General features: G+C 37.9%; 1 protein-coding gene across 14 annotated transcripts in view; it reads right to left on the reverse strand.

Moving 5' to 3' along the window:
• Window positions 1-26,160, reverse strand: part of ZRANB3 (zinc finger RANBP2-type containing 3) — a gene marked incomplete at its 3' end in the record, with an annotated part of 251,504 nt that overhangs the window by 151,383 nt on the left and 73,961 nt on the right. Inside the window, exon 2 of one of the 14 annotated variants that reach the window (XM_082465806.1) lies at window positions 5,963-6,099. The exons of the other annotated variants lie outside the window; for them this stretch is intronic. Coding sequence (XP_082321932.1) covers window positions 5,963-6,033 — 71 coding nt within the window. The 5' untranslated portion in view covers window positions 6,034-6,099. The remainder of the gene's footprint in view (window positions 1-5,962; window positions 6,100-26,160) is intronic. 14 annotated transcript variants of the gene reach the window in all.

Raw genomic sequence — 26,160 nt, forward strand, 5'->3', positions numbered from 1 at the left:
CAACTTTTCATTTCACTGAGCTGTTTCCAAAACCTTAAGGCCCCTTACATTAATCATCCACTTACAGTATCAAGGCATCCATACCTCTGGTGTTTGCAGCAGCTATATCTATGATGCACATGCTCAGTGTTTGCTATTTTTAACCCAAATTCTTATACAGATAGAAAAGAGAAAACTGAACAGCATTATACTTTCCTGACAATCACTTTACATACCAGCTAAATTTCTAATCTAAGACTCATAGAATTGAATAATTTATGTTTAACCTGGTGCTTTTCTCCAATTTCTTTATATTAAAATACCACCTTTTCTATAATTAACACCCATATCTCTTTTGAATAAATCATGTCTGTAAAAAGAAAACAGAAAAACTCTCCAAGAGAATATTTTAATTACACTGAGAATTTAATGCTCTAGTTCTGTTTTGAATCATAAGTACAGAATTCAGGACTCAGTACGAGAAAACAAGATCTGCTTAATCAATTACCATGCATCTTTTGGCCTCAGAAGTGGGCTATTACCCCAGGGAGAATACTGACCTTTTGGCTATTGGATTTTGCTAACTGTCCATTAGCAGGAATCAACAATTTAATATATATATATATGGTTGATAACATACTACCATACCACTCTTTACTATGGTATATTTGACCAATGCTAGCTTAACGTTACTTTAATAAATCCACCCACTCTCCCCTACAGACCAAGCTACAGGGACCATGAGTTCAGAGGACCAAGTCATAACATTTCTTCCAGCCACAGCAGTGTCTTAAAATACTTTTCCCTGTAACTATCAAAGTTCAACGTGATAAAATGGCCTTTGTTTTATTTGTTTAGCTTTAATATTATTTACTTTTGGAATTGGAGATACATTATATGCACATGATTTAAGAGGTACAAAAGTAGAAAATCTTTCTTCAATCCCTATTCCTCAAGGGTGTTCCAGATGTCGGCTGCTCTGAAGGCAATAAAGTAACCAATTTCTTGGGTAGCCTTCTGGAAATAGTCTTTGCAAGTACAAGTTAATATATGTGTGGGTGTGTGTGCAGGTGTATATAAATATCCATGTATATTTATATGTCACAAATAATAACGTAAGATTTACACCTTTACTGATTTTGTGTAAAATCCCAACAGTGCATAATATAATATTGTAACATGATACTAACATGAACATGATAAAGAAAAGGAAAAAACTGAGGCTGAAAATTAGAAAAACATTCCTTGCTTTGGCAAATGGCAAGTATATGTGGTCAGGACACCTTCAGCTTCAGCTGTCATCTAGCCTGACCTCTTCATAGTGTCTGGGATAGAACAACCACTTCCTGGAAAAGCTCTCCTCGGCCTCCCAGCCACCCCTGACTCTCTTCCTAGCTTTCATCTTCTGCCCCATTCCTTGGTGCCTCCTCTTCCTGACACCCTCTTTAGTGTTCAATCTTTAGTCATTTTCTCCCTGTGCTCTACCTAAATCCCTAAAGCTATCATCCATTCTCATAGTTTTAAGTATCACACATATACAACTCCTAAATCTGTACCTAAGGCTTTTACAATATACTCCAGATAGATCCACATTTAAAACCTCTTTTTGGACTCTTTTCCCGGAATATCCTGAAGTTCTTATGACATACAATGCATGTTTATATTTGAAACTAAAGCTAATTAAGCCCCAGATTAAAACAACAACAACAACAATCAAACCTCTGGAGGGTTTATTTAAACAACTGATTTGAGTCTGTGATTCTTACCCTTGAGTCGGAAATTTCTGTTAAAAATAAAAACTACAAAACAACAGTATTTATTTTGGTTGCATATCAAATCGGTCTGCTGCATTTCTGTAAAAGCTTAGAGCACTGCTCTTATTTGCAAGCATATAATTAAATATATCCTAGACCTCTATATCCAGCTTCTTAGTCTCATCTGTTTTATGAAATGACTAAGCCAAGTAAGCTGAGCTGTGATAAAATGAGGTAAGATAGTACTTTGTAAAGGGAATACCATAAAAACTTTACTGCTGTTATGATGGTGATGATAAGTTCTATTCAATAGGGACTTCCCTGGTGACTCAGTGAGTTAAGACTCTGAGCTCCCAATGCAGGGGGCTCGGGTTTGATCCCAGGGAACTACATCACACATGCATGTTGCAACTAAGAGTTCGCATGCTACAACTAAGGAGACAGCAAGCCACAACTAAGGAGCTCGCAAGCCACAACTATGGAGCCTGCCTGCTGCAACTAAGACCTGGCGGAACCAAATAAATTTTTAAAAAAAGAAAAAGTTCTGTTCAATAAAATCCAAATAGGACTTCCCTGGTGGCGCAGTGGTTGAGGGCCCACCTGCCAATGCAGGGGTCGCAGGTTCAAGCCCTGGTCCGGGAGGATCCCACATGCCGCGGAGCAGCTGGGCCCATGCGCCACGGCTGCTGAGCCTGCGCTCTGGAGCCCAGGAGCCACAGCTGCTGAGCCTGTGTGCTACAACTGCTGAAGGCTGCACGCCTGGAGCCCGTGCTCCGCAACAGGGGAGGGCACCATGGTGAGAGGCCCATGCACCATGGCGAGGAGTGGCCCCCGCTCACCACAGCTGGAGAGGGCCCATGAGCAGCAACGAAGACCCAACACAGCCAAAAATAAATAAATAAAATAAATAAACTTATTAAAAAAAATCCAAATAACTATCTTCACTGTCAGTAAGTAAATACTGGCAATGAATAAAGGGAAGATGCAGAGGACAGCAGCTTCCAATTTAGCCGTTATTAATGGAAGGAAATTTGATTGACTTTAAAAACTGGTTTTATAAACACTGTTTCCATAAGGATGCAGTTCAAGAAAAGAAACAACTCAAAATGGCTTAATCGCTAAAGAGAATTAATATATCATATAATATATAGCAAGAAATCCAGGGTGGGATGATTCCAGGTGATTAATTCAGTAGGTAACTCATGTCATCTTTCTACTGTGTCATCCTAAGTAGCTCTAGACAACATATCCTTACCCACCAATGTTCAGAGGCACATGGAAGGTATACCCAAAGAATTCTAGAGTCTGTTGACAGGGAAGGAAAAGGAGAAAGACTTTACGTGAAGCAACCCACATCTGCTGCATATTTGAAAAACAAGTTAAAATAACATTTAGTGTTTTCTTTTGTGTTAGTTCTTTACCTATTATGAAACACTGGTCACATACAGGAAGGCTATAAAAGCCTGGTAATAATTTCAAGGTACATAAGAGATGTGGGGTATTATAAACAAATCCTTGTGTATACCAAAAAACCAATGAAGTTTTAAAAAGAATTGCTTTTCCTGTTCATGAGTTTTTAAAAATTAAACTAGTCCCTAATGCATGATAATATTTTGAAAATATTATGCTTCGTTAGTCTGACTTCATTAGCACAAAATTACCCTATAACTTTTACAAGTAAAGAGCAAAACAGGAAATAGTCTCTGCATCCTCCTAAACTGTTTTAAAAAAAGGTGTATCTCAGCTGTTTTGAGAGAATTATTATTGTTTTCAGGATGTATAATAATTCCCACTGGGCCATTATACCACATATTAGCTTCGACGCAATTATTTATTCTTGTTTATAAAACTGCAGGTCAAAACAGCTGATTATTCCTGCAGTAATTAGTGGAGAATTTTTAGGGCTTAATTAGACAATAACATTCATTACAATATTTTGGAGTTAAAAACAAAACCATAGTTCATATAAAAAAGCAACTAAGAAGTAAGTCAGTTCTGCGTGATCTAGTCTAAAGAGACTTTATAAGTAGTAAAAATGATTTACAGTATTAGAATTCCTTAATAAAGACATGTGCACCACTGATACTTAAATGTTGCTAGGTAGAGATGCAGGAATAAGTTAAATAGTTTTATTACAAACTGAGAGCTCTCTCAGAACATGGTAGGACAATAACCTTTTGTTTACAAATTCCTTTTAGCCTGGTTTTTGGATTTATTGAATTATACGTTAATAAAACCTGAGCACTTCTATTATAGTCTCTATCTTGTGGAGATGTGAGGGTGAATTAAGGCAAGTATATACCAAAAATTATTTTCAGTTTCAATAACCACCAAGCACACAATATTCATTTGGTCATTCACCAAGTATTCCTTTGAGCACCAGGCATAGTGCTAGGCCCTTAGTCTGAGCAAGACACAAACATATAAGCCATAAGTGTACTAAGTGTTACTAATGTTATGCACCCTTTCGGGGTAAAGACTGTAAGGCAAAAAGAGGGGATTAGTCACTTCTATCCAAATGTGCAATAAAGGTTACATTGAGAGGGACTTCCCTGGCAGTCCAGTGGTTAAGACTCTGAGCTTCCACTGCAGGAGACACGGGTTGGATCCCTGGTTGGGGAACTAAGATCCCGCGTGCCACGCAGCACAGCTGAAGAAATAAAAGGTTTAAAACATTGGCTGGGGTCAGACTTCTCTGGTGGCGCAGTGGTTAAGAATCCGCCTGCCAATGCAGGAGACACAGGTTCAATCCCTGGTTTGGGAAGATCCCACATGCCGCGGAGCAAGTACACCTGTGCGCCACAACTACTAAGCCTGCGCTCTAGAATCCACGTGCCACAACTACTGAGTGCACACACCACAACTACTAAAGCCTTCAGGCTCTAGGGCCCGCATACCGCAACTACTGAAGCAAGCGTGCCCAGAGCCTGTGCTCTGCAACAAGAGAAGCCAGCGAAATGAGAAGCCCATGCACTGCAATGAAGAGTAGCCCCCGCTCGCAACAACTACAGTAAGCCTGAGTGCAGCACTGAAGACCCAACACAGCCATACATAAATAAATAAATTAAATTAAATTCAAGTCATGTTCAAAAAAAAATATTGGCTGGGTTCAAAATGAATGCCTCAAGCAGGTCTTCATATCCGAGTAATCATCAAACTCATTTCAAAAGAAAATATTCTCCAAAAAACTTATTGTTAATTAAAAATTTTTTATGTCAAATAAGAACAAACTCAAAACTAGGTACAAATTCCTTACACTTACAGAGTTTAGAAAGTATTTTTAAAATGAGAACACTTTTACAAAATGAAGAATAAACCACATAACAAAAATAATTCTATTTAGCAATATTAATTTAATATGATAGATGGTATCATTTTGCAGAAACTAAATTGATGCTTTGGGGTTTTACCGTGAAAAGAAATAGCTTTCTATCTACTTAATATATAAACTGTATCCATATCCTGTATTTACTTTTCTAATGAGAGAGAATTTACAGCTGCACAAAATATAAACCCAAATAGTAATGACCAAAATAGATAGGCCTATTTTCCCCCTCACTCCGTGCCTCCTGCCACTGAACAGGAAGCTTGGAGTTCGTAGTCCATGCTGGAGCAGCAACCAAGATGTCAGAGCCACACCTCTACAATTTTCTTGTTCTTTCTTCCTGGCAGGTCAAAAGATAGCTGTGACAGTTCCAGGTTAAGCATCATTGTTTGATGCAGGAAGAAAGGAAGAGGACAAAGGGGTACGTGCCAACTGGGTTGACCCTATTTTAACAGGTTTTCCCAGAATCCCTATTCAGCAACTTCTACTAATGTCTCATTGGTTACACTGTGTCACATAACCCCTCTTAGTTGAAATGGAGCTTAGAAAAGAGGGGTTTTAGCTGGTCATTTAGACCCCACCCACCCCAGGGTTGGGTTGTGTCAGTGAGGGAAAAAGGGAATAAGGGTTTTGGGCAAAGTAACATCAGGCTCTGCCACAAATTCCAAGGCCAAGTTTAAGAAGTGATTTGGAAACACTGTAGACACCTCAATCACATAAAGATCAAGTCAGCTCTGAGGTGTTATGAAAATCTGTATCAAACAGGTATATAACTATGGCTATAATTAAGAGGAGAAAAATTCTTCATTTCATATGGACTATCATAGTTACTGATATGTTAAAGTTCAGAAGCTAAAAAAATCAATCAGTTCCATCATGAGTATGATGTTCTGCATGCACGTACCCCTCTGTGCCAGGTGATATCTCAATTATTCTCTTTTCTCTATTCCAACTGTTGTAAAAACCTTTATTCATTCAGCATTCCATAATAAGCAGTATTTGGTGTGGGTGTGTGTGGGAGGAGAAATGCCTCATACAACCCTAAATGCAAAACAGAGTACCAAATATATAAATGCCTGATTTTAAGCTAGTTATTCAGATAATCCAGAATATTCTTATAGTACTGTTCTTTGGATTATACTCTAAAGGAAAACTCAGCACTTAACAATTAAAGAGAATTCTCACTACCTTAAAACAAGAGTTTGCATATTACTGTCCATATGTCAAATCTCGCCTATCAATTTTTTTTTGAAAATAAAATTTTATTGGAACACAGTCCTGCTCATTCATCTAATATTGTCAATGGCTGCTCTTGTGCAACAAAAACAAAAATGAGTACTAGTGACAGAGACTATATGACATGCAAGGTCTAAAGTATTTATTATCTGGCCCTTTATAGAAAAAGTTTGCGAATATCTATCTTAGAATACATCCATGGTGACCTGAAGGAAGTTTCTGGTACAGTGCCAATGGGTTATGAATTTAGCTTGATACATAAAACCCTTCTATTAAGACTGCATGAAGAAACAAAATGTGGATTTATCAGAAGAGTGAACACACAGAGCACATACCAATAGATGTAAATTTTAAAAGGAATAAATTCAAAGTACTATGCTTGAGTATAAAAACAGAATTGTTATAAATTCAGAATTGAGGAAATACAAAATAATAGTAGAAAAAAGAAATCAGGGACTTCCCTGGTGGCGCAGTGGTTAAGAATCCGCCTGCCAATGCAGGGGACACGGGTTCAAGTCCTGGTCCAGGAAGATCCCACATGCCGTGGAGCACCTAAGCCCGTGCGCCACAACTACTAAGCCTGCGCTCTAGAGCCCCCGAGCCACAACTACTGAGCCCACATGCCACAACTACTGAAGCCCACGTGCCCCAGAGCCCATGTGCCACAACTACTGAGCCCATGTGCTAAAACTACTGAAGCCCACATGTCTAGAGCCTGTGCTCTGCAATGAGAAGCCACTGCAATGAGAAGCCCACGCACCGCAACAAATAGTAGCCCCCACTCGCTGCAATTAGTGAAAGCCAGTGCGTAGCAATGAAGACCGAAAGCAGCCAAAAAAAATAAATAGAAAAAAGAAGAAAAAGAAAAGAAATCAGACCCCGTATATAGAAACGGCTACAATGTTACAGAGATAACCGATTAGAGAAAAGTTGTCGCAAACTGAAGAGAATCTTCCACTTCACTCCCTCTGACCAAATACTGAGATCTTTCTCTTTCAAAAGCATATTATCAGCATTCTTTATAAATAACACTCAAACAACTCAATTATAAGTGAACATCACAGAATATTAAGCAAAATAACATTTTTATAACATTTTGACATCATCTTGTGATTTAAAGTACCTAAAAAAAATCTGCTAACCTTGTATGCTTTTAAGAACATAAATTGAAAGACTATAAAAAGCCAATCTAGGAATTGAGGTGTGATAGTCAAACAACTACAGTTTATATGTCTTCACTCTCATTCCTTCCTACTCTAAACCCTAAGTCTGTGGTCTTCTTTCCCATAACATGGTACGTGTTTTTAAAATTTGTGAATTTTAGTTGATGGCATACTTAATATGTCATCTGTTGAATGCACCCGTAAAGATCTAATGCTGTCTGAGGTTGTTGTTTAAAAATACCATATTACTAACAAACAATCCAATCCAAAAAATGGGCGGAACACCTAAATAGACATTTCTCCGAAGAATACATACAGATGGCCAACAAACACATGAAACGATGCTCAACATCACTAATTACTAGAGAAATGCAAATCAAAACTACAATGAGGTATCACCTCGTACCAGAGAGAATGGCCATCATCAAAAAATCTATAAACAATAGATGCTGGAGAGGGTGTGAAGAAAAGGGAACCCTCTTACATTGTTGGTGGGAATATAAATGGACACAGCCACTATGGAGAACAGTATGGAGGTTCCTTAAAAAGCTAAAAATAGAACTACCATATGACCCAGCAATCCTACTCCTGGGCATATACCCAGAGAAAACCATAATTCAAAAAGATACATGCACCCCAATGTTCATTGCAGCACTACTTACAATAGCCAGGACATGGAAGCAACCTAAATGTCCACCAACAGAGGAATGGATAAAGATGTGGTACATATATAAAATGGAACATTACTCAGCCATAAAAAGGAATGAAATTGCGCCATTTGCAGAGATGTGGATGGACCTAGAGACTATCATACGGAGTGAAGTAAGTCAGAAAGAGAAAAACAAATATCGTATAATATCGCTTTTATGTGGAATCTAGATAAATGATACAGATGAACTTATTTGCAAAGCAAAAATAGAGACACAGATGTAGAGAACAAATGTATGGATACCAAAGGGGGATGGGTGGGTGAGATGAATTGGGAGACTGGGATTGACATACATACACTGCTATGTATAAAACATATAACTAGGGCTTCCCTGGTGGTGCAGTGGTTGAGAATCTGCCTGCCAATGCAGGGGACACGGGTTCGAGCCCTGATCTGGGAAGATCCCACGTGCCGCGGAGCAGCTGGGCCCGTGAGCCACAATTACTGAGCCTGCGCGTCTGGAGCCTGTACTCCGCAACAAGAGAGGCTGCGATAGTGAGAGGCCCGTGCACCGCGATGAAGAGTGGACCCTGCTTGCCACAACTAGAGAAAGCCCTGTGCTGGGTTAAACATAACTGTTGTCAGAAACAGAGTTACAGATGTAGAAAATAAACTTACGGTTATCAGCAGGTAAAGGGGGGAGGGATAAATTGGAAGATTGGGATTGACATATACACACTGCTATATATACAATAGATAACTAATAAAAACCTAGTGTACAGCACAGGGAACTCTATTCAATACTCTGTAATGGCCTATATGGGAAAAGGATCTAAAAAGGAGTGGATATACGTTTATGTATAGCTGATTCCCCTTGCTGTACACCTGAAACTAACACAACATTGTAAATCAACTATACTTCAATAAAAATTTTTTTAAAAAAGAAAGAAAATTGTCGGCTGAATCCTCAGAGAAGTAGTGGTGATCATGTGTGTAGATCGATTCTCTGCTGAGTTCAGCTCTGGGGCAAGAGACAGACCAGGCTCAAAGCAAAGGTGAAGTGAATGGAAAGCATATATACAATATAATCTAGAAGGGTAGGAAAGGTACCTTAAAGACTATGTCTTGACCACAGATGGCACAATTTCAATTTCTTGAACTTTACCAGAAAGCAACAACTCCTTGAAACCAAAATGTTCGATATATAAATCAACAAGAGAAAGAGAAATTCACCTTCTCAAGTATAGTAAACCAACATGTATTAAAGGATTTGGCAAGAGATCTCACCCAGTGGAGTGTAAGGTTAGAGACCAAGGATGTAGGAATTCCTCCACTGACTGAATGGACTTAAGCAAGACCAAATGCAGAGGGTTTTCTCCACCTTCCCCTTCCCCTTAAGTATTATAGTCTTTTGTGTGCGGTGTGGTGATAACGAGCAAAAGTTCTACTCTAGGGACTGGTGATTAGTTGTTTTTCTAAACTTATTGGAGGGACATTTAGGACTACAATAATCTGTGAGACTGCTGAATCAGTTGTTTCCAAACCAAACAAAAATCGACTACAGAATATTGCCTTTGAATTAGTAAATGGAAACACAATAATTGCCCTGGGAGCCCAGCTGTACTGAAGACTGGAATCCAGTTACACTCAATAATGGAGAACCTCTCTATCTAAGGATGAGCAGCATGAACACTGAAGGGCAGGGAGGGCAGGGGATAGTCCAAGAGATGCACAGTGTCAGGGGATTTGCTCTAATGGGGGTCACTGTGAAATAACAAGTTATTATTGCAAAAAATAAAGAAAGAAAATTGTCAATATATTAAAAAAAAATACCACATTACTTTTCTTTTTTCCAGCTTTTTGAGGTATGGTTTATAAGTAAAAATTACACATTTAAGATATACAATATGATATTTTGATATACGTATAACATTATCACAATCAAGTTAATTAACATATCCATCACTTCCCACAGTTGCCATTTTTTGTGTGTATGTGGTGAGAACACTTGAGATCTACTCTCTTAGCAAATTTCAAGTATATATTAACTACAGTCACCATGGTGTATATTAGGTATCCAGAACCTATTCATCTTTTAACTGAAAGTTTGTACCCTTTGACCAATATCTCCCCCTCCCCCCACTCCCTAGCCCTTGGTAACCACCATTCTACTCTCTTTTACTATGAGTTTGACTTTTGCATTTTTTAGATTCCACATATGAAACATGCAGTATTTGTCTTTTTGTGTCTAGCTTATTTTACTTAGCATAATGTCCTTCATGTCTGTCTGTGTTGTCATAAGTGGCAAGACTAATTGCCTTTTTAAAGCTGAATTATATTCCATTATATACAGAAATAATATTTTCTTTACCCATTCATCCATCAATGGATGGCTATCTTATCTTGGTTAGTGTGAATAATGCAGCAATAAAGATGGGAGTGCAAATATCTCTTCCAGATAGTGATTTCATTTCCTTTGGATATATACCCAGAAGTGGATAGCTGGATCATATGGTAGTTCTACTTTTAATTTTTTGAGAAACCTCCATCCTATTTTCCATAATGGGTGTATCAATTTACACTGCCACTAATAGCGCACAAGTGTCCCCTTTTCTCCACATCCTTACCAACACTTGTTATCTTTTGACATTTTGATAATAGCAGTTCTAAAAGGTGTGAGATGATATCTCATTGTGATTTTTATTTGTATTTCCCTGAAGATTAGTGAAGTTGAGCACCTTTTCATATACCTGTTGGCTACGTGTATGTCTTCTTTGGAAAAATGTCTGTTCAAGTCCTTTGCCCATTGTTTGATCATGTTATTTCTTTTTTGCTATTGAGTTGTTTGTGTTCCTTATATATTTTGGATATTAACCCCTTAGTGGATATATGGTTTGCAAATATTTTCTTCCATTTCATAGTTTGCCTTTTCATTTTGATGATGGTTTCCTTTGCTGTGCAAAACTTTTTCGTTTGATGTAGTTCCACTTATTTATTTTTGCTTTTGTTGTTAAATCCAAAAAAAATCATTGCCTTGACCAATGTCCAGCAGCTTATCCCCTATGTTTTCTTCTAGGAGTGTTAGTTTCAGATCTCTCTTATGATTAAGTCTTTAATTCATTTTCAGTTGATTTTTGTATATGGTGTAAGTTAAGGATCCAATTTCATTCTTTTGCATGTGGACATCCAGTTTTCCCAACATCACTTACTGAAGAGACTATCTTTTCCCCACTGTATATTCCTGGCACCTCTGTTGAAGATTAGTTGATTAGTTGAATGCATATGCATGGCTTTATTTCTGGACTCTCTATTCTGTTCCATTGGTCTATATGTATGTTTTTATGCCAGCATCATACTTTAATTATTATAGCTTTGTAATACATAATTGACCCTTAAACAACACGGGTTCGAAATGCACAGGTCCACTTACACATGGGTTTTTTTCAATAGTAAATACTCCAGTACTACACAATTCCAGGTTGGCTGAATCCGCAGATGTGGAGGAACAGTGGATGTGGAGGGCAAACTATGAGTTACAAGCATTTTCGACCGAGTGCCTTAACCCCTGCATTGTTCAAGGGTCAACTGTAATTTGAAATCAGTAAGTGTGATTCCTCCAGCTTTGTTCTTCTTTCTCAAGATTATTTTGGCTATTCAAGTTCTTTTGTGGTTCCATATGAATTTTCGGATTGTTTTTTCTATTCCTGTGAAAAATGCCATTGGAATATTGATACAGATTTCATTTAATCAGTAGATTGCTTTCAGTAGTATGGGCATTTTAACAATTTTTCCAATCCATGAACACAGGATATATTTCCACTTATTTGTGTCTTCTTTAGTTTCTTTCAACAATATTTTATAGTTTTCAGTGTATAGATCTTTCACCTCCTTGTTTAAATTTATTCCTAAATATTTTATACTTTTTGATGCTATTGTAAATGGGATTTTATCTTTCTGAAAGTTTGTTGGCAGTGTATAGAAACACAATGGCATTTTGTACACTGATTTTATATCCTACAACTTTACCAACTTTGTTTCCTTGTTTTAACAATTTTACGGTGTAGTCCCTAGGGTTTTTTATACATAAGATCATGTCATCTACATTTCATGTCACCTACATGTCAGAGCATTTTACTTCTTCCTTTTGGATTTGGGTGCCCCTTCCTTCCTTCCTTTTTTTTTTTTTTTTTTTTCTGTCTAACTGCTCTGGCTAGGACTTCCAGTACTATGTTGAGTAGAAGCGGCAAGAGTAAAAACACTACACTTCCGATCTATATGCATATATGCATAAATATTTATAGCTCTCTAGAGGGTGTAGAAAAAAATGATTCCAGTGATTACTTCTGAGAAGAAGAAATGGGGGCTTGGGAGGCTCAGAGAGCAGGTAAAAGAGAGAGGAAAAACTTTACACTGTATATTATTTTGTGCCTTTTTAGTGTTGTTCCATGCCCATGTATTACCATATTACCATTAAAGTAATAAATAAAAATTTTTTAAACCCTTATCTTTTCCAGAATCATCTTCAAAACTAGGCATAGGCCCTTCTCAAGTCAAAGAGGTTTCCTCTGGAAATGAAACAACCAACCAATGCAATTGTAACAAGCAGAAGACTCAGTAAGTACACCCAATACCTTAGCTCGTTTTCACCACTTTAGAGGAAATACTGTAATTGGTAGGTTAGGTCCAAGAAAGTCAGTCATTTTAGGTAAAAGAAAAAAAAAATCAAAGAAGAAATGATCAGTAAAAGACATGACAAATTAAGAGATTATTTTCTTTTTAAAAAGAAGAGAAGGGGTTTCCCTGGTGGCGCAGTGGTTAAGCATCTGCCTGCCAACGCAGGGGACAAGGGTTCGAGCCCTGGTCCGGGAGGATCCCACATGACGCGGAGCAACTAAGCCCATGTGCCACAACTACCAAGCCTGCACTCTAGAGCCCGGGAGCCACAACTATTGGGCCCACGTGCCACAACTACTGAAGCCCACACGCCTAGAGCCCATGCTCTGCAAAAAGAGAAGCCACCGCAATAAGAAGCCCACGCACCGCAGCGAAGAGTAGCCCCCGCTCACCGCAACTAGAGAAAGCCCGCTTGCAGCAACGAAGACCCAATGCAGCCAAAAATAAATAAATAAATAAATAAATAAGAATTAATTAATTTTAAAAAAAGAAGAAGAATACAGGTAAAAGGATGCAATGAAATATATAGCACAGAATTTGATACCCTTAACAGCAGAAAACAAGAATCAGAAACCAAGAGATGAAATTAAGAATAAGCATATAAAATGTGGAGGGCAAAAGGCCGTGATGCTTAATGGTGCAGCTCTCAAAAGATACCAAGAGTATTTATGTGCAAGATATGAAAAAATAGCTACTTCTGCTACATGTGAAAACAATGACCCTAAGTATAAATGTCTTCTCTCTCTCTCTTGTTTTTTTTTGTGGGAGGGCAGATACCGTTAAATGGTAACTTCAGTATCACTTTTCATCTAGGGCTGTAAAGCTACAGAATATCATACTGAAAGTATAGCAATCAGCACATTGCAAGAGTGGAGAACAAACGTATGGACACCAAGGGGGTAAAGCCGTGGGGGGGGGGGGTGTGTGTGTGTGATGAATTGGGAGATTGGGATTGACATGTATACACTGATGTGTATAAAATTGATGACTAATAAGAACCTACTGTATAAAAAAAAATAGAGAAAACCTATTTATTAGGTTTATAGACATGTGTGCAATTAAAAAAAAAAACAACACTACTGTTACCTTGAGAAAAAAAAAAAGACTACATATACATTTTCCTGTAAGCACAGCTTTAGTCACATCCAAGTTTTGGTATGTAATATTTTTATTATCATTCAGTTCAAATTATTTTCTAACTCCAATTGTGATTTGTTTTTTGGGGGGTTACTTAGAAGTAGTGTTTTTCATAACTTCTAGTTACTTTTTTGTTACTGATTTGTAGCTTAACTACAAGTCAAGAAACACACTTTGTATAATTTTAATACTTTGAAATTTATTAAAATTTCCTGGGGCTTCCCTGGTGGTGCAGTGGTTGAGAATCTGCCTGCCAATGCAGGGGACATGGGTTCGAGCCCTGGTTTGGGAAGATCCCACATGCCGCGGAGTAACTAGGCCCGTGAGCCACAACTACTGAGCCTGCACGTCTGAAGCCTGTGCTCCGCAACAAGAGAGGCCGCGATGGTGAGAGGCCCGCGCACTGCGATGAAGAGTGGCCCCCGCTTGCCACAACTAGAGAAAGCCCTCGCACAGAAACGAAGACCCAACACAGCCAAAAATAAAAAAATAAAAATTAATTAATTAAAAAAAAAAATTTGCCTTATAGCAAAATGTGGTCAGTTTTTAAAATGTTCCAGGTGTGCTTGAAAATAATTTGTAATTTAAAGTTTTGGACTATAGTGACTATATATCTGCTTGTTGAATCAAATTTGCTGCTCATGTTATTTAAGTTTTTTATATCCTTACTAATTTTTTTGGGGGGGGGGGGTCTACTGGTTCTGAAAGAGGTATCCTCTGTCAGTGAATGACAGCAGTATGTTAAATCTTCTATTATGATAGTGAATTTGTCTATTTTTTCCTTGTAGCTCTGTTGCTCTATATAATTTGAAGTTAAGTGCAAACATATTAAAACTTCCTGGTAAATTGTACTTGTTGGGGAAAAAAAAAAAGTTGCAACATAAGCACATTATTTACAGATATGGTGTAAACAACCAAAGACTGAAAGAATTGAAACTGACAGCACTGGGGAATTGCAAACTGTGGAGAGGAAGGCTGGGGGATACCAGGATATGGCTATTTTTCATAAGGAGCCTTATAGAGCTACTGATTCTTTAAACTATGCACACAGAAAACTTTGATAGAACTCAAAATTAAATCAAGATCTTTCCAGTGGGTAAAAACAAACAAGTTACAATGCAATTATCCAGAAAGATTCATTTCTTGATCAAAAGAACCATGGTTCCTTAATGACATGAATATCACCAGAACTATGCTTTTTCACTATGTTGAATTCAAGTAACCTGCTTTAAGGACACTAATGAACAATTATTCCAGAGCTCAATTTAATTCAGTTCAACAAATATTTATTGAGCTCCAAAAAGTGATAAGCTCTGAATATAAAAAGACAAAGATGTCCCAAGATGGAAAGGTCTAGAGCTTATAGTCCAAATTAAAATGTGTGAACATTTATTCAAATAAATGAGGGGCTGTCATATAAAATAGGAAGTGATCTTATTCTAGAGGGCATACACAGAACCAGGGGGAAGAAGCTACAGATAGAAAATTTTCAGCTCAATACTATTTTTCCCATTATAAGAATAAACCAATTTCACGACTTACTATAGAGCTATAATGATCAAAACAATGTGGTATTTGCATAGCGATATATATGAATATATATATGAATCAACAGAACACAACGGAGTCAAGAAATAAACCCACACATACACAGTCAATTGATTTTCAACAAAGGTATTGTGGGGAAAGAACATTTGTCTTTTCAACAAATGGTGCTAGAATAATTGTACATGCATATATACAAAAGCAAAACAAAACCCTCAACCTGTATCTCACACTATATACAAAAATTAAGTTGAAATCGATTATAGAACTATATGTAAGAGCTAAAAGTATTAAATTTGTGGAAGAAAACATAGGAAAAAATATTTTTGTAACCTTGGATTGGGCTTTTTCTTAGATTAGACAAAAAAGCACAAAGTACTGAAAAATTGATAAATTGGACTTTATCAAAATTAATATCTGTTCTTCAAAAGACAAAGCTAAGACAAGACACAGGCTAGGAGAATATGTAATAGCTAACAAAAGACTTGTATCCAGAATATATAAGTAACACTTACAATTCAATAAGAAGAAGATAATCCAATTTTTAAATGGGCAAACGATTTGAAAAGACACTTCATCAACAAAAATATACAGATGGCCAGTAAGCACACAAAAATGTGCTCAACATCATTAGTCATCTGAAAACTGCAAACTAAAACCACAATAAGATATCATTACACACCTACTAAAATGGCTAAAATTAAAAAGATGTATAATGCCAAATGTTGGCAAGGATGCAGAGTGACTGGAACTGTCATGTATTTGCTGCTGGCAATGGAAAATATACATCCACTTTAAAAACAGTGCATTAGTCTCTTATAAAGTCAAACCTATATTTACCACATGTCCCAGCAATCCCACTCTTAAGTATTTATACAAAAAATAAAAACATATCCCACTCAAACACCAGCATGTGAATGTTTAGGGTAGCTTTAGCCATAATCATGAAAAACTGTAAACAATCCAACATGTCCATCAACAGGTAAATGGCTAAACAAATTTTGGTATACCCAATCAATGGAACATTACTCATCAAAAAAATAAAAATAAAAACAAAACAGGAAAGAAACATTCAACAAATGAATCAATCTCAAAAGTATTATGTTAGTGAAAGAAGCCAGACATAAAATGCTACATACTGGATGATTCCATTTATATGGAAATCTAGAAAACACAAAACTATAGGGACAGAAATCAGGTCAGTTGTTGCCAGGAGTTAGAGGTTGAGGGAGGGGATTGATGACAAAGCAGCGCAAGGGAACTTCCTACAGTGATGGAAGTCTTCTCCATCTTAATTTTGGTGGTGATTACACAATTGCACAAATTTGTCTTAACACATGTAACTGTACACTTTAAAAGGGTGAATTTTATTATATGTAAATTATACTTCAATTAACCTATCTTTTAAAAGTATTGCAATAGATAAACCAATACTGTACTAGAGATAAAGATGTCAGTGTGATTCAAATTATTGAGATTATTTATAAAGCTAAAAAAAGTCCCCAATGTTCACTGCAGCACTATTTACAATGGCCAGGACATGGAAACAACATAAATGTGTATCGATAGATGAACGGATAAAGAAGATGTGGTACATATATATATAATGGAATATTACTCAGCCATAAAAAGAAATGAAATTGGGTCATTTGTAGAGATGTGGATGGACCTACAGTCTGTCATACAGAGTGAAGTAAGTCAGAAAGAGAAAAACAAATATCATATATTAATGCATATATGTGGAGTCTAGAAAAATGGTACAGATGCACCTACTTGCAGGGCAGGAATAGAAAGGCAGATGTAGAGAATGGACGTGTGGACACAGGGTGGGATGAACTGAGAGATTAGGTTTGACATAAATACACTACCATGTGTAAAATATATAGCTAGAGGAATCTGCTATATAGTACAGGGAGCTCAGCTCAGTGCTCTGTGATGACCTAGATGGGTGCAATGTATGGACACCAAGGGGGGAAAGTGGCGGGGGTGGTGGTGGGATGAATTGGGAGATTGGGATTGACATATATAGACTAATATGTATAAAATAGATAACTAATAAAAATAAATAAACATTCACTCAAATATATGAAACATTATATGAAAATGGGGATTTTTAGTGCTCTCGACAAGTTGTAAAATTGATACTGCTTTTTTTCTTCTAAAATTTTAAGTCAAGATAAGTCATCAACTTAAAACCTAAATCTAAAAACTACAGTAAAAGGAGATTGTATCAGAAAGATTTTTCTGACAATACTAACGTAGACCTAAAGTTTGGTACACTTTGTAGTTTTAAGGGGTAAAGGTAGCTGACAAGCTGGACTGATAACATTTATGGATGCCAGGCATTTTCACAGGTGGTAGCACTGGGCACTGAGTAGATCTTAACCTTTAAACCAACTTATCCCTCCATCCCTTCCCCTCTTCCAGGCTCCAGTTAGCCCAAAGAGGAACGTCTGAAAAGTAGGAAAGTCTTACCAGAAATGCCTTACCCAACCCAGAAAGGAGCAAATAGAAAAGTGGAAAGTTGGAATTGAAGGGCTATACCTTCAATAATAGGGCAATTTCCTATTCTAGAGGCTGGCAAGAATGTTCTACGTCACTGTTTCAAGTGTACCGGGGGAGACACTCTCTGATTCCAAACAGCCCATAGCTATTTGGCATTAGGAGTTTGTGCCTCTGGGAAATAAGTCCACACTAGATTGACGTGCTAATTTCACCCCTGTTTCAAGGAGAAATTCTTGGATGAAACAAGAGATTTTGCATATTTTACAGTTGGGGAGATCTTATCAAGTGCCAGGGTTGGTGGGCCAACCCGTATACCCTGGGCTGAAATTCTGGCAGGTCTAGGTAAACTGAGGCAGATCACAGGGTATTCTATGTGGATAAAGAGGAATGATTCCCCTAAGATAGAAATCAGAGTTAAATGAGCTGTTGATCAAAGATGGGACACCCTGACTTTCTCCTTTCAGAAAGCACCCAAGATAGGCTCACCCTGTGGTGGAAGTTTAAAATTCTCAGACTCCAGTTAAAAACTCTAGATGGGGAATTCCCTGGTGGTCCAGTGTTTAGGACTCTGCGCTTCCACTGGAGGGGGTCCGGGTTCGATCCCTGGTCAGGGAACTAAGATCCCTCAATCCCTGCAGCAACCCACGCCCCCCATCCCCCCCAAAAAAAACTCTAGATGAATCTGGCAAGTAAAGACATTTTGGGGTGGAAAATTGACACAAGGCAACCTCAGTCATGGTTGACCATAAGGAAGCATCTGTTAGTGCCCCAAACATTGACAAACGGATATGAGTCCTCTGGCAAGGGGAACAAAGTCCAATAGCTGCCCCCAAAAATGAAATAAGAAGGTTATGAGTAACAAAGAGAAGAGGTAAATTAGAATAGAAGTAGAATTAGAGAGCAAAGCCAGAATTGGATGGCATGTCCTAAAATACTGGCTTGTGGGCAAATGGAGAGGTACTTTAGGAGCTAACTAAGTGCAATGGTACATCTTAAACATAGGGCCAGAAGTGAGTATTTCAGGGGATGGGGTTTGCTTTACAGCTCAGGTAACAGAATCAAAGCCTGTTATTCTTTACCTTCTTATTATTATCCCCCAGGCTACTGGGAAACCTGAAGAGACATAGGTTAATTTATACATACCCAGAGTTTTACTATCACCAATCCTGTTTTGCCATTTAATAAACTCCACAAACATAATGTTCATAAGGAAGCCAAAGGTAAATGAGTATATAATGTAGGAATCTACTTACATAATGTCCAGAAACAAAACGAAACAAAAACTATAGAATGGTGTTCAAAGTTAAGACTGTGGTCGGAGGAGGAGGGGCCCGTGACTGGAGACAGCACACCCTGGGCTTCCTGGAGTCACGCAACATAGAATCCTTGACCTGGATGCTGGTTACACAGGAGTGTTCTCCTTGTGAAAACTTAAGATGAGGGCAGTTTCTATACGTATGATATACTTTAGTAAAATGTTTACTTTAAAAAAATCAGTAAGAAACTTCTTATAAGGATCTTTTTTTAAACTTTAGAATTATTTTTTTAATACAAAACAAAAACATCCTAATATGTCTATTTTATAAATTGTGAGTCTCATAAAGAACATTTTATTATTTCAAAATGTAAGGGAGGACTTCCCTGGTGGCACAGTGGTTAAGAATCCACCTGCCAATGCAGGGGACACGGGTTCCATCCCTGGTCTGGGAAGATCCCACATGCCGCGGAGCAACTAAGCCCGTGCGCCACAACTACTGAGCCTGTGCTCTAGAGCCCGCGAGCCACAACTACTGAAGCCTGTGCGCTCTAGGGCCCGCGTGCTGCAACTACTGAAACCCGCGCCCCTAGAGCCCGTGCTCCACAACAAGAGAAGCCACTGCAATGAGAAGCCCACACAACGCAACGAAGAGTAGCCCCCGCTCGCTGCAACTAGAGAAAAGCCTACACGCAGCAACGAAGACCCAACGCAGCCAAAAAAGAAAAAAAAAGAAAAGAAAAAGATGTAAGGGAACAATACTTTTACAACCATTAATTTATTTAATCAAAGTGCTCATGAGCATAGTTTTTATGTTTAAAAAGCACACAGTACAGAAGAACTTATGATGAAGAACAACTGTCCCCACCTTCATCCCTCCTCACCCCCCAGTTCCAATACCATTCCCAAAAGGCAACCTTGATAATTTTAAGTACTAATATACTTATCTTGCAATCTCATTATTCATCAACTCCAGATACTATCTGTTAACTTCTGTGGAAACAGAAAATCATAAATTCATACTCTTTAACTCTAGCTTGACTCGAAAAGTATCTCTGAGGTCTAAGTACCAGGCTCTAGTTAATAATTCTTAATGAAGAACTTTAAAAAACAGGATACTGACTTTTGAAAGCTCCCCAAGGGATTCCAATGCATTGTCAATGTTGATAAAGGCTGAGGCCATTAGAGAAGAAAAGGTTGGAATATATTTACATTCCTATTACTATTAAATTTACAAAAAAAATAATTATTTTATACCTTGCACTCAAAAAGTTGAGTTTCTGCCCAAGTTGTTTGCTAAGAAAGACAAATGACTTCATTGACATATTGAAAGTTTTGTTTGTAAGGACTATTAACACCATTTACACGTAACCTTCTGTCTAAAATGTTTGTCAGAGGAAATGGCATTTGTTAAAATGTCTTTTATAGAAAACTGTATCTATTCATATAAAAAAATGTACTCTACGTTTGCCATAGGAAGTTGATTTTAACATCCAGATAATAATGTATTCATAATGACCTCACTGATCTAGCTCTAATTAATTCAAACTATTTATAAAAAGACAGTACAGATTCTTAAAAAATTAGGAACGTGACTAAAGGGACATTTCCTCTTTGCAAGTGAAATAAAATGACTAACAGACTAACTTGGAAACAGAATGCAGAACCCTGATTCATCACCAAAGATCTGGCTTTCCACTAAGGAAAATCTGGCTCACTTCCACCACCCTCCAACCTCACTTTCTCCTTCTTTGTCCAATGATAATAGTTATAAGAAGGATTCGACTACTTGTCACATTTGTAGCTTCAGAAAATAAACTGTGGCTTCTAGTTCTAGTTCCATGAACTTTAGACCACTGGTTCTCAAATTTGATTACACTCTGGAATCACCTGGCAAACTTAAGACAACAAACAAACAAACTGATGCCTAGTGATTTGGGTTTAATTGGTATGATGCAGTTTGATGCAGCTTGGGAATCAAGATTTTGAAAGCTTCTGTGGTGATTTTAATATGCAACAAAGTTTGAGAACTACTGTATAAAATGAAGGTTTTAGAAGTAAGAGTCGTGCCTGTCCTTCCCAACTTGTGTCACATCTAATTTTTTTTTTTTTTAACATTTCTTAGGTTGATAAAATTTAGGTTCTATTCTATGACTATAACTATGACTTTCATGCTTTGGCTATAAAGCCAATTCTTTCTTTACAAAATGAAAAACAATACACAACATGTCCGATATCAGGGTTTATCTGAACACTGCTTAGGGCAGAAACAAGCAGTATGTCCAGTACATTTCCTTCTCTTCCATGCTACCTCAAGGTCAGAAGAAATCTCTTTTCTTCTATTAATTTCTCAGAATCATATTACTTTGAGTCTACCTACTATCTGGACACTAACTTTCTTATCTAGTTATTTTTGTTTTTTCTGAACTTTCCGACCATCTTTCTTGTCTTTATTGAGATAAGAAACATACTATTTTACCACAGTCCCAATATTATCCTGCCTCTTATTGATTCTAATTTATCATTTTTTCCCCCCAGTCTTCTTGGACACAACTGAATTCCTACTTTAATATAACCTAATTGTTTTTCTTGACTGCTGAACAAATGTCATCTGGAGATTGTAATCATTGGATTTTGGGGTCAGTTTCACTGGTTGTTGTATCCTCTCTTGGTTTTCATCCTTGTTTTGATAAACAAAATCCTCAGCTATTTCAGAGATAAACGTCATTTATCTTCACACGTTTGCACGTGTGAAAATGACTTTATTTTGATCTCACATTTTAGATAGTTTGCTTGGGTATAGAATTCTAGGTTAAAATTCATTTTTCTTCAAAACTTTGATAAAATTGTCCCACTGTCTTGCCTTCTAGCATCCATATGCGCTAATTTGTAGACTTCCGTTTCTTTTCTCTAGAAGCTTTTTGGGATCTTTTTTATAACCCTGATATTTTGAAATTTCCCAAAAATGTGTTTCCTTCATTCTCTTTGGTACGCAGGGAGACTTGTTACTCTGGAAATGCATGCCTTTCTTCACCTTTCACTATAAACATTCTATATATTGCAAGCTTAAGTGCTAGGCACTGTTTTAGGTTCTAGGATGGTAGTAATAAAAAAAAAAAAAAGTCTGCCCTCATGGGGCTAAAATTTTAGTGAGGGAAACAGACAGTAAACAAAATTAATTAAGTGTATAGTACATTAAATAGTGATAAGTGCTAAGGTTAAAAAATTAAGCAAGAAAGTAGAATAAGAAATAATGTGGAAGAAGGCATGGAAATTTGGACAGGGTGGCCAAGGAAGGCCTTGCGCAAAAGTGAATTCTGGATAAAGACCTAAAGCAAGTAAGGCAGCTAGGGCATGAGGACAAGTGTGGTAAGGAAAGGCCATTCCAGGCACAGGGAAAATGAATAAGAAGGATCTGAGACAGATGCATGTCCGCAGCTCTAGGGAAGCCAAGTGAGCTGAGGGAGGGAGGTTAGGAGCTTACGAGGTTAGAAAGGTAAGGAGGAGGAAGATCCTGTAGGATGTAGTGAGTCTTGGTAAGGACTTTGGTTTTTTACTCTGAGTGCGATGATAAACGCTTCACTAGGAGAATCTGAGAACAGAAGTGAGAGGATCCCACTAACGTTAAACAGGATCGTTCTGATGCTCTACTGAGAACATATTATAGGAGGAAAAGACCATTAGAAGAAAACAGTCGGAAGCCTACTTAATAATCTCAGGTAGAGATGATGGTGGCCTGAAAGTGGTGGTAGCAGTAAGGATGATGAGAAGAGGATCACATTCTGTGACTACTGTGAAGGTAAAATTGACAGGATATTCGGACGAGGTGGACCTACAGTATGAAAGAAAGGAGTCAAGAATCGACCCAAAGTTATTGGCCTGAGGAGAGAGAAGAATAAAGACATCAATAACGGACATAGGGTAGACTGAGAGAGAAGCCAGTTTCTGGCAACACATATCAGGAGTTTGGTTTCAGCCTTACTAAGTTTGGGATGCCTAGTAAACATCTAAGTAGGATGTCATACGGACAGGTAGATACACAGGTCTGGAGAGTAGGGAAGAAGTCTGGTCGGGAGTTACAAATTTGGGAGCCACCAGCATATAGGTTAATATTTAAAATGTGGAGACTTGATGAAATCTCCCAGGGAAGGCATTAAAAAAGAGAGAGAGAAAAAGTCCAGGAACTATGTTCTAGGACACTATCATTCAGAAGAAGGAATAATGAGTAAGAACCCTCAGGAGACACGAAGAAGGAGCAGCCAAGGAAGTAATATCCAATTATGGTGACGTGAAAAGGTCAGTGATTCCTCTCCACAAAAATCAATAATTAAACTGGACAGACTTTAAAAAACAACCACTTCAGGGCTGTAGTTTGATACAGAAAACAAACTGAGAACATTAATGCTTAAAATCATACTAAAGCTTCAGGTAAGAACAGCAGAAGACTGTGGCCTTTTTGCCTGAGGCTGGTCCCATCTGCACTACCCTCCACTCTCCCAAATTCTGTTGGCAAGAACAGTAGTTTCTTTGTTTTAAATTTTTAACTTGGTAAAATATATATAGCATCAAATTTATCAACCTAAGTGTGCCAGTTTAAGTGTACAATGTTAAGTATATTCTTATTGCTGTGAAACCAATCTCTAGAACTCTTCATCTTGCAAAACTGACATGCTATACCCATTAAACAAAAACTCTTCATTCCCCCTGTCCCTCCAGTCTCTGGCAACCACAATTTTATGTTCTGTCTCTATGAGTCTGACTACTCTAAGGACAGCAGTTTTACCGTGAGAGGCTGGCAGTGAAAACCAGAGGGGTTGAACTCACAGAGGCGGAGGACAAAAAACCCCATGCCCTTTAAAAGTGGTGGACTTACCTAGTGATTAAACTTTGAAAAGCAAAGGAGGGGGATATAAAATAACATATCAGAAAAGCATTTTAAGTGTTCATTGTATAACAAATATATCGGGGGCTTCCCTGGTGGCGCAGTGGTTGAGAATCTGCCTGCTAATGCAGGGGACACGGGTTCGAGCCCTGGTCTGGGAAGATCCCACATACCATGGAGCAACTAGGCCCGTGAGCCACAACTGCTGAGCCTGCGCGTCTGGAGCCTGTGCTCCGCAACAAGAGAGGCCGCGATAATGAGAGGCCCGCGCACCGTGATGAAGAGTGGCCCCCAGTTGCCGCAGCTAGAGGAAGCCCTCGCACAGAAACGAAGACCCAACACAGCCCAAAAAATAAATAAATAAATAAATAATAATTAAAGGTGCTAATAATTAAAAAAAAAAAAAAAGAAACCAGGGATCCCTGGCTGGTTTACCTTTAAACAAACAAACAAACAAACAAACCAAAAAACTTTAGATGATCTTTAAAAAAAAACCAAAAAACAAAAATATCGGAATTAGCGTTACATGCCAGCCTTGTTAATACTTAAGTAAGAACATACTGGTATTCTGCCTTGAAAGTATATTACCCTATTAATAAAAAATACAAATGGAAAAAAAAAAAAGTAGTAGACTTAGTTGGAAATGGACAGAGAAAATCTGCTCTACTCATCCAAGGTTGTGGTCCCAGCTGGGACAAGCAGCAGACAAACCAAAAATTTAATGGGGAATCCTAGAAATGAGAGAGTCATAAAAGGACTGAGGTGAGCTCTCCACACAGTCCCTGGCTGATGAGGAAACTACAGACACATGCACAGGAGAGACGTGAGAGAGCCTGGTGGAAAGTGAAAACTAAAGAAGGCTGGAGAACTGACTGCAGTTTAGAATGAGTACCTCAACCCATATATAAATTGATAGGCAGAAGGTGCAAGCCTTAAGGTTCAAGGTGTTTAAGCATAATCTCCACCCAAATCATTGGCTGATGACTAGACTATACACACACAGAGACAACACCTAGGAATCTAGGTTAAAAAAATAAAAATAGGGTTTCCCTGGTGGCGCAGTGGTTGAGAATCTGCCTGCCAATGCAGGGGACACGGGTTCGAGCCCTGGTCTGGGAAGATCCCACATGCCGTGGAGCAACTAGGCCCGTGAGCCACAATTACTGAGCCTGCATGTCTGGAGCCTGTGCTCCGCAACAAGAGAGGTTGCGATAGCAAGAGGCCCGCGCACCGCGATGAAGAGTGGCCCCTACTTGCCGCACCTAGAGAAAGCCCTCGCACAGAAATGAAGACTCAACGCAACCAAAAAAAATAAAAATAAATAAATAAACTATTCCCTAAAAAATAAATAAATAAATAAATAAAGTATAGGGAGGATGTGCACAGATTATACACAAATACTATGCCATTTAAAAAAAGTTAAAAAAAACAAAAAAATAAAATCATTGAGCAGAAACATTGGGCTGTACACTATGGGGAACAAATATAAAACAGAATCCAAATCAGCTATATTATCTAAAAGGTACAGTTTTCAACCAAAAATTACTAGGCATCCAAATAAACAGGGGGAAAGAACTAGTTAATAAAAATTGAGCAGGCCCAAATTTAGCAGACAAAGTAAGTGAAGCTATTATAAATATGTTCAAAGAATTAAAGGAAAACATGATGGCTATTGTTCAAGTAAGAAATCTTAATAAAAATTATAAACAATAACCAAACGGAAAATCTGGAATGGAAAAGTACAATAACTAAAAAATTCCTCAAGGGGCTTGCGGCAGGCAGAATTCTAAGATGGTTCCCAAGACGTACCCCTCACCCTCATGTACATATCCTGCATAAACACAGAGGAGTGATCAAAGGGTTCATAAATGATAGCAATGAGAAGGGATTATGGCATTAGCCTCAAAAGATGGAGTTGGTGCACTGATGAAGGACTAATGAGTTATAAGTCTCAACTGGAAGCTAGAAGAATGCTAATACAACCTGCTGGCCATGAGGTACTTTGGATGTGGACAAGAGAGCTTACAAAAAAAGAGCCTAGATGGAAAACTTCATA

The sequence above is a fragment of the Balaenoptera physalus genome (assembly GCF_965194825.1).
Source record: "Balaenoptera physalus genome assembly, chromosome: 6".
Taxonomy (NCBI): Eukaryota; Metazoa; Chordata; class Mammalia; order Artiodactyla; family Balaenopteridae; genus Balaenoptera; species Balaenoptera physalus.